This window comes from Phallusia mammillata, chromosome 3, assembly GCF_965637545.1.
Source record: "Phallusia mammillata chromosome 3, kaPhaMamm4.hap1.1, whole genome shotgun sequence".
In the NCBI taxonomy this organism is placed as follows: Eukaryota; Metazoa; Chordata; class Ascidiacea; order Phlebobranchia; family Ascidiidae; genus Phallusia; species Phallusia mammillata.
In genome coordinates this window covers 22,066,625-22,081,151 of record NC_137254.1, presented here as the reverse complement: position 1 = coordinate 22,081,151, position 14,527 = coordinate 22,066,625, and the positions used below count along the sequence as shown (strand labels likewise).

The following is a 14,527-nucleotide window of genomic DNA, read 5'->3' as shown; positions in this document are numbered from 1 at the left end:
TTTGAAACTATAGTCTTATAATTAGGCTATAAGAAATATACAATGCAATCGTTTCCCTGTATTTTCACGCTGTGAAATAAACTTAACTTAAACCTACGAACCATAATCTAGGTGGCGCTAGTGCATTTATTATCCGTGCACGTGCTGTACGATAACGCAAAAATGTAATAACAAGCGGTAAAAGAATATGCTGACATAATAGGTGCTGAAAGTACAAGCTTATGCAGGAAAACAAATTATTTACGCCAGCTTTAAAGCAAGCGGATAAGCCAATCAGCGTCCGTCGCACCAAAGTGTGTTGATTTGAGCTCTGGTTTCTTAGTAAATTTATGCCTGGCTGCAGGTGGCTACTGAAGCTCTGCACTTTCAACGTCAAGTTCGTCGTTACCTAGAAACAACAATGATGGTTAATTAAGTGTACATACGAATAATTTATAAATTAGTATACCTATGGTGTAGCATAACTTATAATATGCAATTAAACTGCTTTCCGTGTTACTGAATAAGCTTAGTTTGAATCTTATCGTTTAACATTGCGACAAAAGTAAGGAAACAATTATATTTAGTTAACTGTTTGGTTGGCAAAGTTAAATAATAACTGGTCGTGGACAAATTACACGGGCTTTCTCAGGTACGAAAAAAACACTGCTCGCTACTTTACGCCTGTCTCGACTCTACCTTTCCTTGTTATCTTAGATTGTAGGCTATATAGTTGATTTGAAGCCAACCGTAATAGTCAAAAGAATTTAAACAAATTTTGTGAGTAAGTAGTAGGTCAGGCCTACGTTGTGTTGTGCAACCAAGGAAAGGCAGTTGCTGGAAGTGGTCTGGAAAGAGCTTTATGTTTGCACATAAAATTATGCGGCCAGTCTATTTTTCTCATGTCTGCAGCAATTCGTGCTTTAAATATTGGAGTCGGACTGCTTTCCGTTTGTGCATTGGGCTTAATTCTGTTCAAACGTGGTTTCTGGCGTATAGTCTGTCTCAACAAAAGTGTTTTTAGAAACTTTTGCAATTTTTTTCACATTGCAAATCGGTACCGGTTCGATTTAGTTTGTCTTCTGCATTTCTTGTTTCAAAAACGTAACCTAGAAGTTTTTCAAAACAGTATTTACAGAGCACAGAATAATAGGATTTTTGTGGTCTATATACGACGAATAAATGGGTTTTCTGTTACATATAAATGCAGTCAAATCTCTTTGCAGACGCTACAAGTGCTGTTAAAATACGCTGTCATCGTAGAGGTAGAGTCATTTTACAACACAGATGGTAAATGACATGTGAAGACGTCATTTTAATAGCGGGTGCCAACAAGTTACATCTTGTTTGAAGTCAGGCTTGTTGAACATGAGGGATACGTCAATTTGAACCCACAGAAGGCGTGTTCTTAAACATGTTTTACTCCAATGCGTGCTAAAAACATTGGTTGGGCATTTTTAAAGGCGTAGTGCCTATAGAACAGATGTGTAATACTTTGTATGACCCTGTTACAATTAGCTAACTGAGGTGTTTAGTGCTTTTTGTAGTCACAATTCAGAATCCTAATTATTCGGCACAAAAACATTTTTTGTACTATTTTTAAAAAATCTTCCTGTTTGTATTGATGAGCATGACCGCTGAAATTGCCTGTCTGTTGAAACTTCTGAATTCGGCACGAATAACTGTCCCTTTTTTAAAAAAAATGTGACAAATCAGTTATACTTTGGTACAAATGTCATCGTCGTGGCATACCAGTATAGCGTTCCAAAAGCGTTTTTACTTATACTGTCCAACAAGAAACACTTTGTTGTGTCAAGTGTTGGACTCCCACTTGACATAAAAGCTTATCTATAAGGGCGGTTTGAATAATTGATAAGGTATCATACCGTTTCTTGCTATGTACCATTCCCAGCTTCGTTTCACTAAACACGAACTCCACTCTCTTGACAGCAATTTGCGGTTGTTGTCGGTGTCGCAGATCCTGTATTAAAAAGCATTTGTTATCGTTAATTGTTATCGCCAGTTCTGGTTAACGTTGTCCTGCTCAAGCGTTGTAGGCTAAGTTGGGTTGGGCTGTCAGGGCTTCGGTTTTGGTAACAAACGTATTATAATCATAACCTAATATTATTTCTCTTAAGATGATAAGTTACGTACAATATAACAGAAAGTCCTAACAACTGTGAGGAGCAATTCGAATTGGTAGGAAGCCTACTTATAGTGCACCTTGAAGCTTTGTATTTAATGCGCCGTGCTTAATTTTCTGATCAAAAACTATCTAAGAGAAAATGATACGCTGACAGCGCGATCAAACAGTTTTGGAGACACCAACACGTAAAGCGACTTTAAAAACGATTTTCTCCTCTGCATCGCTTTAGATGTAAAGGAAACCGGCCCAAAAAGCCTCACCACAAAAAATGAAAAACGTTAAAATCAAGCCAAGGGCGTTTGCTTGTAGCTTAGACTACACACAAACACACCAATACGTATATTTAACCCATAAACGGCCTCGCAATTATAGTTTTGTGCAGTTAGAGGCGTTTGTAAAATTTCCTAAAGGATATGTTTGGTTTATGACGTCATGATGTTGAAAAATTATTTGCGTCTGCATTATAATTGTCCAAACTGTGCACCGATAATTTGTTTCGCTTACTTGAAAAACTGCTTTGCGCAATGTTCAAGCGGCATAAGAGCGTATCGAAATGCCTTCAATTCCTTGTTGGTCAGTTTTCCATCTTCGTTCTTGTCGAGTTGCTGGAATTTCCACTGCAAAGCATATAATATTAAGTTCACTGTTGTATTACATCCTGAGGATTTTCCTACTTGATTTATCGTACCACTTTGACCGTTGTAAATGAGTCAAACGAAAACCTAGTTCTTCTCATGCAATTCGTATACGCTTATAGATGGGAAATAGGTATCGTGATTTGGATAGTAACTCCAATCAGACCTTCCAAAGTAGATGTAGTTTTGTTGGTTAGTATTATTCAAGTGAAGAACTTAGTTTCCAATGAAACCCGCCCAAGTTTTTGTCATGTGAATGTTCTGGTCGTACATGTCTCAATTTCGAGTAGTCTGTAGTAAACTATAGAGTTTAAAGGGTGGCCAGTATCCTTTACGTGCACAGCATGAAACAAGTCATTAAAAATGCATAACTTTGCTGCTTTCTGAAGGATCGCACCTGTTCCTGTGGGTGTGTAGTTTACCAAATAAATACGCCAGCGTTTTCTTTAAATTCAGACCTCTAGCTAAATTTTTAATGTCATTTTTGAGCCATGTGGGTATTCGACCATTTAAATATGTTGAGACTGCTTTATGAATTTGACGATTGCAGAAAAAAAATATGTGCACCATAGTGTGTATCTTACCAATAGTTCGAGAAATAATAACAGGCATATAAGCCTATCGTGTATGTGTAGGCGTTGGAAAAATGTGCGTTGGTGCTTGAAGGGAAAACGCTAGTTTCGGTCAGTGGTGCGGGTTTGCAAAACGCTGCTGGCACAACTTTGAAAACGTCACATGACCGTAACGGTGTTTAACGAACGTGCATAAATCGGTTCCGTGTCTGAAACGCATTTGTGAAGATGCGATGATTCGTGGCATCAAAGAAAGGCTTAAGAATTAGTTTGCTTAGTAAATGTTTAAAAATGTCTGACTGGTTATCTATGATTGCAACGGAATTCATACGGTTTTTTACCTTAACCAAACTGTGAAGAAAATTTAAGTAGAACAATTTAATTTCAACCCAATTTTTACAGTAGCCCCAAGCATTTGCATTATTTTATCGGATAACGAATCCTATTGGTTTCCTACAAATCAAAAACCAAACGCATACGAATCGCACTCACGCAGTAAAAGTGTGATGGATCAAAACCTTACTCATTACTTCAAAGCTTTAGATGTGACCCTAATTCTCACGGTCATAGTTTTATATTTCTCTCAGTCAAAGTATTGAATTTCACGGAACCAACCCATTACGAAACGAAATAGTGCACATTAAAATACATAGAAAAGGTTTTATACCTCAGCCACGGCGGTCCGATCAGCCTCTGTGATTGACGTGATTGTTTTGCTTGGGTCAACCGTCCCAAATTCGTCAGTGTCCTTCAAATGAACAAACCAATCGAGCAGGCGAAAGGGAAATTGCCGTAATTCGTCTTGAGTGCACTTGGCCTGTGACGCTAAGAGAGCGAAGATTTTGTTTATCTTTGCCTTTTCAATTTAAAACCGATTTAATGCCACCCACACAGCATATATCAACAGTTGCGTATGCCACTTGTTTTTAACTTTCTTGTTTGTAGTTTAACGAATTTAAAAAAATCTGCGTTTACTTGTTAACTAAGTGTCAAATCTGTCCCAAGCCAAAATTTAACGGCGAAACGAAACAGCATAGATTCTCGCTAAAACGGACATTATCTATAAGTTATATAACGATTTGTTAAATAAACAGTCAGATTCAATACATATAGCATGATTAAAGTGATGCATTGCGTTGTATAAATTGCGCATTTATTATTGGCTAAGGGTAACATGCATCCAACAAAGTCAAATAATATTGTACATACCAATGCATTGGCCCTCGTAAGCGATTTTAATGATCCGTCGCTTCTTGCAAGCTTCCATGTGCAAAAAACATTTATTCTTGTACTCGCGCCCATATACACTGCATATCGGTGATCGGTCTCTGCAGGGAAAAGTTTATACCTGATTAGCCAAAAACCTTTTTGGTCACTTAATTGCCATGAACTATTTAATTGCCATGAACTAAGATAATTTCCTGCACAGTAAAAGGAATTCGAGCCTTGCAGACTTGCCTCAACCACTACGTTTTTCTATAAAGCCTCAGGAATGTGTATCTAGTTTGTAACGTTTTACGCTTTACGTTACTCTTAGTAGATTTGGATGTATAACATAACATGTTTGGACATGTGGTTACTATCTATTACATTAAAATGCATTAAAAATCCCCAAGGATTCGACGCAACGTTTCACGTCAGTTAAACTTCAAAGGCGACGACTTGGTTTGGTAAGCATAGGTCAAATGGTCAGCAAGAGAGCCAGACAACAGATTGTTGTGGGCAAACGTACAGTCGGAATTGTAAGCTTAGTAAAGCGTCACTGGAACTGGTCCGGCTTTGGGCGTTAGGTTTGACGTTAGGTTTGGGCTGAATAAAACGGAGTTGGTCGGGCCTGCCTTTTTAGTTGGTTCGGGCCTGACTTTTTATTCTGTTAAATTTAACTTTCATTCGGGTTTGGACCCTGATTTCAAGGCTTGTTTACAACTGAGGACAATAGACTTCTTCGTGTACAGCTTATTCTTTTTTAACGTTTGATAATTTGGAACAAAACAGCGGGTGCAAATGCCAAGATTTGCCCGTTACCCCATGTTTAGCGACAATAACAAATATTCCACATGTGTTCATGTGCCATATCGCCTATAATCAAATCCCTTACGTCGCATCACAGTTGGTCGGGCAGACACAAGTCGCTCTGCGTCGTCCTTCATCGTCGGTCACAACCTCGCACCACGATCCCTTGGGATTCTTTTTCCCGCAACGCTTGCGCTGACACAAGCCTACAATCAACAACTAGCGGTTAAATTTGCTATGCTACTATAGCACCCAGCCTATCTAATGGCTGGATTTTTCCATACGCTATGGGTTTGGCAAATTCACTGGTTAAAACAAAAACGGGCACCTAAAGCACGTTACATCGTGCCTGGTGTCGTCTTGTGGTTGTTGTTTTACAAATAAATAAAGGCCAATCAAAATTAAGACATTTGTGTTGAGTTAACGGTGGTTTTACGTTCATCCACCTAATTGTGGCCCAAGGCAATGTTTGAAGCGTGACTGGTACACAAATCTAAACACGTCAAAGGTCTATTTTTGGCTCAGCTTTTTACGGCAAAGAAAACGGTTAAGCAGATCACAGTGTACAATTACTTTCAAAGCAAAGGCGGCCTTGCATGGCATGCAAACAACATTTTTGTACGCGTGCCCTCGTACCTCACAACGATTGATTTATTAGCACAATACATACTCCAGCAAACATTCGCCGTTTGGTTTCCGTCCTAACGTACGACAACAAACATTACACGAGCTAATCGGGACGTTTGAAGACAGTTAGCGAAGCGGATTGTTGGGATCAGGAAACGCTTTGGAGACATAAAAGCGGCAATCTCGATTTATGTCACCCAAATAAAGTCATTTGAAGCTAAGGTTTGCTCGTGCGACCGGTTTCGTTTACGTCCTTTCAAACATCAGAAAGAGGGAAACAAAAACGTAAGCGTTAGCGCCTATTAGGTTGACAGACTTAAATGCTAGACTTTTTTGTGTAAAGGAGGGTGTGTGTGTACCAAAAATCCTCAAAGCGATGGAAAATGTTACCACACCGGATTTTTTTCAATAAAATTGTTCAAAAAGATTTTGTTATTATTTTGAAAACTGCTCACGTACAGAACAGCCTTACTCCAAAAATGAAAAATAACGGGTGGTAGCTGCTGTTTTTCAGACCCATGTACAACACGTCTCAGAAACGGTTTTAAAACAAGATTTTACTTGATACCGCTGATGAAAACTATGCGCTAAGTGCCTGTAATGGCCAAATATTTCGGAGCGCCAACTTTAGGGTCTTAGCCCAATATTGGGCGGCTTATGTGGTTGGGCGTTCACCATTCACAGCGAGACGCCGTCGTTTTAGCGCCTTTGCTTCCCTTGTTTGGCAATGACACGAACAGCGGTTTTGAGTGAATTTCTGTAGGTAAGCTAGGTTACTGTTGGTTGCCTACGGTAGTTTCAATGTGCCTGAACTTTAACAATAAAAGTTTAAGTCAGGCGTGTGACAGAAAATGTGTAATTTCTTTTTCATTAGTAATCTTTCACTTTATGGAGGAAAATAGCGGCCCAAATAGACTTAAAAGCGATCTGCTTTAAAAAACGTTTTGGAAAATGCTAATGCCATCATGAGTGATATCTTTTGTGTAGATAACTCCCGGTTCAACAGTCGTCGCTTCAAAAAAGTCTCGGCCGTTATTTTCCTCATTAAACTTATGATCAGATCCGTGTTTAGCGTTTCATATGTTTTATTTGTGTATTAATTTGCCGAAAAGAACATTCATAACTCTTATAACAGAGTTTGCATTCTACACTGGGGTTGTTTAACTGCTGACTACACTGTTTTTAAAATAAGATATAAAAGATGAAAACCGAAGCTCAAACGTGAATTGGAAGAATTTACGTCCCAGAACGAAGTTTAAGTTGATTGACAGATGAGAGTAAACGCGTTATTTAACTATCGTTGACGCGCAACCATGATGAATGAATTGGAATGTCGACGTTTTTCCTAAACGCCCTTTGCGCAGACAAACAACATCCTTGAAGTACGAGTTCATCCCAAAACACAACATAATAAAACATTGTTGCTGCGTTGTCGTTTTATCATCACATACTACATAAATGAATTCAAATATACGTGTACTTTGGGGTTATGTGTGGCTAAAATGTATGCAGTGTTATCAAGAACTAAAAAGCTTGAATTCATTTCTTCCATTGAACGTTTTTTTTACAAAACTTTGGGACTCGCTTTAAAGCTATAACTTTCAAAGCCTTTGACCACATCGGAAATTATCGAAATAAGCAAAAACCAAAACAACATTTCACCTGCCGCGAAAGGCCACCCATTCAGTCAGACCAAAAGTGCAACTGACCTTTATCGCCCTTAGCAATAATCCACTTCAAATGAACGGGGAATTTATCACTAAACCGCACTACTAACTACCAAGGCGTTTTTCAATCCCACAGCTTGTAATCGTTGAAACTAAATACGTCGCTTGAGGATTAAACACGCCCTTGGTGAAGTGGGTAAGCCTGTTACAATCATCAGTTGCTAAATGTAGCAAAAATATCAATGGTGATCGACTTACGCTCATCCGACATCTGACTGTGTTCCAGCCTGGTGTATGACCGTTTTGACTTTGCCTGTAACAAAAAACATGTATGTTTTTTTTAAAGAAGTGGTTATTTTTTCGAAAGATTTAAATACTTTGCGAAAGCAAGCATGACTTTTTAGATGAAATAACGCATTTTTAGACCCTTTTTCAGAATGCCCGACAGAAACAGTCTAAACTCTAAACTATCTATTAATCTATCGCAAACCATTTAGAACATACGGCGTTTTCTGTAATTTGCTAGCTTGTTTTATTTTTAACGTTTTGGCAATAGGTTATGTTAAAATCGGTGCTAAACCTGTGTTTATATTTGCAGTGTTTTGCGTGTGATCTCTTTTTGAGAGCTGTTGTCGTTTGAGGATTTCGATTGATTCTTTGTCAAAGAGATCGGTTTACAACAAAAACATGACCCATTCGATGTCCTCACAATTTTGCGAGACACTTTGGGTCTTAACACAGACAACGTAACATGAGACTTATGTTTTGTTGACGAACGGATTGAACAGACTCATCGTGCGAGCAGTTTACATAAAAAAAGAGCCATTGTGGGTTACACAAATCATAAACCAACGATTTATTGTAAAGTGTGCAGTCAAAGAGTTAATTTGTTCCTCATATTTGTCCCTTTATACATTAAAATCTCGTAATACAATTGAAGAATAGATTGTTCCTCCCCTCAAAAAAATAGATGTCTAGGATTTTCATGAGCAAGTTTTGGGGTTTAATTGACCACATTTGGCTCGCTGTTGTCAGTCAAGATAACGAACGAACGGCATTTGAAGCTGCCGGTGTACATCCATTTGTAGTTTTGAGTTTGTATTATGATTTTAAGGTATACAAACATTTTAAGTTTATCAGCCTAGGTTCTCAAACCAAAACTCCCTGAGGCAGCCACCTTAAAACCACGTCCAATTAATTATCCATGCTCGCCCAATCCTGGGGCAACAGTTCGTTGTGAAAACGTTCACAAGGGAAATGAAATTAACCGCGCACTTCCTACCTCACGACAGGTATTGTTGAAGATCTCCATAATTACTAGTTATCACAAGCGAATTGGTTGGCTAACGAGTAATGCCAAGCTGTAATTTACACGTCACTCCCACTGTGCCCCTTTGTTACACTGGGTTTGGTTTTAAGATGTACATGACCCGTGGTTTAGTGACACATGTTGTGTATTTCCGTCGAAAACCGAAATAAGCACACTCTGTGGTATTTGTCATCATCTGGAAAAAGAACTTTAACGTTTGGTCAAAACTTTTGTCCTCCAAAGTTTAAGTAGCAAACTTTTCGATCAATTTTGGCCAAAAGTGTTTAAACCCGCACCAAACTCCCAATGGTAAGCATCCCGCTGTGCAAAACCTATTGCAGGGTGAATTGAATGGGGCGGACAGCGATTTTATAAAGTCACGGCTTCCGTATAACGCAAGTAAATGTCAGTTACTATAGTTTGGCCTGGCAATTCAATGAATCCTGCCTTACGAACCCTGATAAACTTATCAATCATATCAACACAGTATCTAGCATGCGTTACCTCTATCTGTATAACACACAGGAACGTAACACAAATGGCTAATCCAAACAACTTGATATCCATGCTTCCAGTATTCCAATTTTTCGCAAAAAAAGACTACGCTGAAAAAATACAATAGCCGTAAAAAGTAAAAGAAAACCATTCCCAGAGTTCAGATTCAATAGCGTAGATAAACCTATCGACTCGTAACTGAGATTTAATTTATCACAGACGCTGTAGGCCTGTCTATCATTTGGTTCTCCTGGTGATAGACGAAAAGGCGACAAACGATCGATTTCATCTGCTAGGCCTGTTCTAGGATCATCAGTAATGAACAAGGCAAGTGGCATATCTAACGATCGATGAAACGAACGTCTTGAAAAACCCAAGGATTATCGCACTGCTTTTGCAATACGTTTGACTTTGCTCAGATATACCGCAAATGCTGATCTAGGATCACCTTAATCCTCTTGCCTTTAGTATTATAATACATGGACTAGTAACGACGTTGCGTTTCTTTCATACTTTTCATACAACTGATAGCTAACATAGAATCACTAGGCTAGACTGTGGTAGCCACATGAACGCTGAAGGCAGATTGAAAAGTCTCTGGTCGGCCTTTTTTCTTTCGCATCTGCGGTTCAACCTGGGCTCGAACGCCTTAACTTCGACGGGCCTACACGCCTTTGTCAAATATTAACCATTCAATCGAGCTATAACCAGTTACCAGCGTCAAAAGAGTTGTTAAGAGTCCATCACAGCTTAAAATATCGCTGTATGTTATTGTTAACTTTCAGACAGCTGCACATACACAAAATCAACAAACCTTTTACATAAATGCAACAGATTGATTTATTTTATGCCTTTTTGCATGTGGTTATAAGCAATTTATTTTGTCACCGTTGAAAATGTTTCGATAAAATTCGATCGTACAGAATTGATTTAGATTTATCCTGTCAATCATAATAGTCTGATGCTCTCATTTAATAGACGTAATTCGAACAGGTAAGTTTCCGCACTGCTATTCTGGTTCGGGTGTTGAAAAGCGTATAAAAAGGGCAATAACGTCGGAATGCGTCTCTCTACCGACGTCTATCAGAAAAACAATGAGTTTTGCTTTCGGTGTTTGCCCGTCGAATCTGTGTGTCTTTTTTGTTTTGTTTACTTTATGATGACAAGACCATGGAAGGTGCATTAAGAAAAATAGAAAGCGAACTTCTCTTTTGAATGTGAGTAGAGTCGCCTTTTTTTCTTCTGGACACTGGGTATGAATGGTCAAGCGTCTAGTTTCAACTTGTCAACATGGCATGTCAGACGAGCGTGACCAATACATCGTGTAGTAGAACCTGTGCATTATAAGCAAACTGTTTACCATAGTAGTTTACAATCTCTGTAGTATCGTGAAAAAGAAAGATTACGGTGATTAAGACTCCGGTGCCTGTATTTCCTAAGTAACGTTAGTGCCAGTGGTATGGTTTAAATTTGGTTGTTTTAAAAGGATTTTGTAATACACTTCTTTAATTCCACCAAACCAAAAGTGGTTTTTAGTCATAATTGTGAGAATAGTATGTGCCCCAATGTTTTTGTGATTGCAAATGTGTGTAAATATATTATTTTGTTACAGGTCAATTTAATTTGTCATGGCTATGATGGCATTTTTGTATGCCGTTTTGAGTCAAATGTGTTCCTGGACTTTTCCAGTCATAATTGCTGTTGTTATATACCGATGGTTACGCAAACCCCACCCTAATTTTCCACCAGGCCCATTGGGATTTCCAATTATTGGTGTTATGCCGTACATGTCCAAGTTTGGACTTGATACTATATTCGAATGGAGCAAAACCTATGGACCAGTTGTATTTGCAAGATTTCCTGCAAATCCTACAGTCTTCTTGAACACTTATGAAGTCATTCAAGAGGTTGGCTTGCTGCAAACTTTTTTATTACTTTGACAAACTTTGAAGAACACACCATACATCTACTTTTACCCACCTAATAGTACTAAAAATGATGGTGTTTTATTATTCTCATGTTAATAATTTCTGGTTGTTTAATCAGAGTCTAAAAACCACCGGTTATTTTTATGATTTTAGGCATTTTCAAAGCAATCAACTAAGTTTTCTGGTCGCCCTATTATGCAGCTGCTTTATGAGGTCACTAATGATACTTCAGGCATAATTTCAAAAGATTATGGACATGAATGGAAACTACAAAGGAAATTGGGCAATAAGGTCTTTCGTGGGTGAGATTTTTTTAAATATCTCTTTTACCTAAAAAAAAATCGCTACACAAAACATATTTGCCTAAAAAATTTTTCTTCTTAAAACTTTCAAATTTAAGTTCATTGCTGGAAGCTTTTTTGGAATTTTCAGTTTTTTATGTTTGTTACTGCAACTTTGTTTCACATAAACTAAAATTATTCGCAAAGATCATTACAGATTCCTTTTTGGTGATCGGGGATTTCAAACCATTGTTCAACAAGAAGCAAAACTTGTAATTGAGCAGCTGAAGAAAAAAATTGATTTGCCTATTCACCTCAATGTATGTACTGTAAATGTTACACATTGGTTTCTTTTGTATTTCAAGCATTGTTGGGAAATACTTTACTTTTTCCTTTTCTGTAAACAGGTTGAACTTAGCAAGGCTACTGCCAATGTCATTTCTAAGGTGGTGATTGGTAAACGCTTCGATGAGGGTGACAGTCAGTTTCAGGCACTTTTGGAAGGGTCTGAAAAAACGTAAGCAAATGTTCATCAATTAAAAGTCAACTAAATCCTTTAGCAATGTTTTATTAAATTTATTTTAGGTGATAAAATCAGACACTGGTTTCTATCAATGAGAAATTCAGTCATACAAACATAAATCAACAACAAATGAATCTTGTTAAATTGTGAAAGTGCCAGCTAAAACCTATTTTCTGTCTTTCAAATACAGAATGGGTGATCCAAAGGATGCTGTGCTTCTTCAGCTCAACTTGATGTTTCCAATCACTGGGCGCTTTCCACCTATTAAATGGGCTGTAAAGCGATCTGCTAAAATACATTTGGATATTTTAGGTATTGTCTTTTTTTGCAGTTTAATTGACATGTATGATCAAGAGTTTTCCAATGCAGGTTTAATTGTGGGGATTGCATTTTTTGATATTAGATTTTTTGTGTTTTAGATCTTATGCATGATTTTGTGATTGAACGTCAAAACAACTTTAATCCTGACAACATCCAGTGCTTTGTGGATGCTTATCTGTTCCAACAACAAAATTCGAACCCCAAGGAAGCTGCAATTTTTTCTGTAACTAAATTACAATCACTCTTGTTGGGCAACAAAATGGTTCACTATTATAAAATTAACTAATTCATTTGATATAATTTGCACCCGATCGTTGCACAGATATGTTTAAACTTGTCATCTTATTTTAGAAACATGAACTACATTCTATTGTGAAAGATTTGTATTTCGCTGGAATTGAGACATCAAGCCATACTTTGTCATGGGCTTTTTTGATAATTCTTCACGATCCAGAATGTCAAATGAAAATTCAGACTGAGATTGACTGTGTGATTGGTAAGATTTTGTGTTAATGTCATGAATTCTAACACTGTACCATCAATGTGCCACCCTTCAATAAAACCCAGCAAAATGGTGACCGAAAAGGTATTGCCTATGTTAGAAAAAAACATTGAAAACTAATGCCATGTATAAAAATTGAAGCAAAATTTGCAAAAATATTTACAATATTTACACCATACAGCTTCAAATGCATAAAAAATATTTTTTGAAACAGGTAAAGATATGCCAGGTCTAAACCATCGCGAATCAATGCCATACACCTGTGCCTTTCTTCAAGAAGTTTTAAGATTTCGATCAGTTGTACCATATGGCGCACCTCATTTGACAAATGCTGATGCCAAGCTTAATGGCTATTACATACCAAAAGGGACCACTGTATGTGACTAGCATTTACCATATTTGTGCTTTGTTAAACCATCAGCTCATTGCAGTTGTACTTTTTTTAATACCATGTTTTTATTGCTATAAAGCTCACTTGCATACGAAGCATATACCTTAAAATTACTAGCATATAATTTAAAAAATATTGAATATCCCAAACACCATTATTGGAATAAAGTTTCTTAATCAATTTATTTTCATTTCTTCAAGTATCTTGTTTGGTAACATGTCGTACTTTTTCTTGTAGGTTATGGCTAATATATGGGGTGTACACAATGATCCTAAAAACTGGACAAAGCCAGATAAATTTGATCCTCTCCGACATATTGATGGCAATGGTAACTTTGTTTTGTCACCAAGAGTCATATCATTTTCTGTTGGACAGCGCAGATGCTTGGGTGAACTTCTAGCTAGATCGGAGCTTTTTATTTTTCTTGTAACAATTCTCCAAAACTTGAACATCTCCAAAGATCCTAGTCTTAATGGACTTCCAAGTCTTAAAGGTGTAATGAGTGGCTTTTTTGTTCCATCAGAGCACAAGATTGTTTTGGCTTGTCGCTAAAGATTGATGATTAAAATAAAATGTTATTTCAAAAATATTTCTCATACAGATTTTCAATGTATTGTTTGGCTTTAAAGTTACCATGTTTTATTTTTTTTTAAATGTTGTTTCATCAATACATCAGTGTACTTTAGACTTGTATTTGTTTAATGCTTTTTACTTAATATATGTTCTTGTATATGCAAGTTGGTATGCAACTAACAAATATCTTTCTCTAAACTGCAAGTATCTTTTGTGTAAAGGTGTACAATTGCTTCATCATGTTGTACTTACTATGTTTTTCTTTACCTCTCTCTCTCCGTCTCTCTCTTCACAGTTGCTGTTTATAGTTATGCATATATTCAAGTGTTATCATACTCTTCACAACTTCTACCTTAGATCCATACTACTTTGTAACAGCTTGTAATTTACCTCAAGTTCATTTTAGCCATAATTAAAAAAAATATGCTATGTGTCCAGTGTTTAGTGCAACAATCATGTAATCACTGGATCATCACTTAACCTGGAGTATACAACCTGTGTTCCCCAAATCAAGTAACCTTCTAGGTTTTACAGTATGTAAGCCTGAGATCCATTTGGACGTAAC

The 14,527-nt window shown here is 37.3% G+C and overlaps 2 protein-coding genes across 2 annotated transcripts; one reads left to right on the top strand and one right to left on the bottom strand.

Annotated features, from left to right (window-relative positions):
• Window positions 1-106: 106 nt before the first annotated feature.
• LOC145218036 (SPARC-like) lies at window positions 107-9,558 on the bottom strand. The gene is made up of 8 exons (XM_080085434.1): window positions 9,453-9,558; window positions 7,898-7,952; window positions 5,431-5,551; window positions 4,542-4,660; window positions 4,000-4,157; window positions 2,630-2,742; window positions 1,866-1,960; window positions 107-388 (listed from the first exon to the last, which is right to left on the bottom strand). The coding sequence occupies exons 1-8, from the start codon at window positions 9,513-9,515 to the stop codon at window positions 348-350; spliced, it is 765 nt and encodes a 254-aa protein (XP_079941560.1). The 5' UTR covers window positions 9,516-9,558; the 3' UTR covers window positions 107-347.
• Window positions 9,559-10,516: 958 nt separating this feature from the next.
• On the top strand, window positions 10,517-14,399 carry LOC145218033 (cytochrome P450 2J3-like). Its single transcript, XM_080085429.1, has 10 exons — window positions 10,517-10,660; window positions 11,056-11,350; window positions 11,525-11,673; window positions 11,870-11,972; window positions 12,060-12,169; window positions 12,366-12,487; window positions 12,595-12,719; window positions 12,848-12,992; window positions 13,213-13,373; window positions 13,627-14,399. The coding sequence occupies exons 2-10, from the start codon at window positions 11,072-11,074 to the stop codon at window positions 13,939-13,941; spliced, it is 1,509 nt and encodes a 502-aa protein (XP_079941555.1). The 5' UTR covers window positions 10,517-10,660; window positions 11,056-11,071; the 3' UTR covers window positions 13,942-14,399.
• Window positions 14,400-14,527: the final 128 nt, after the last annotated feature.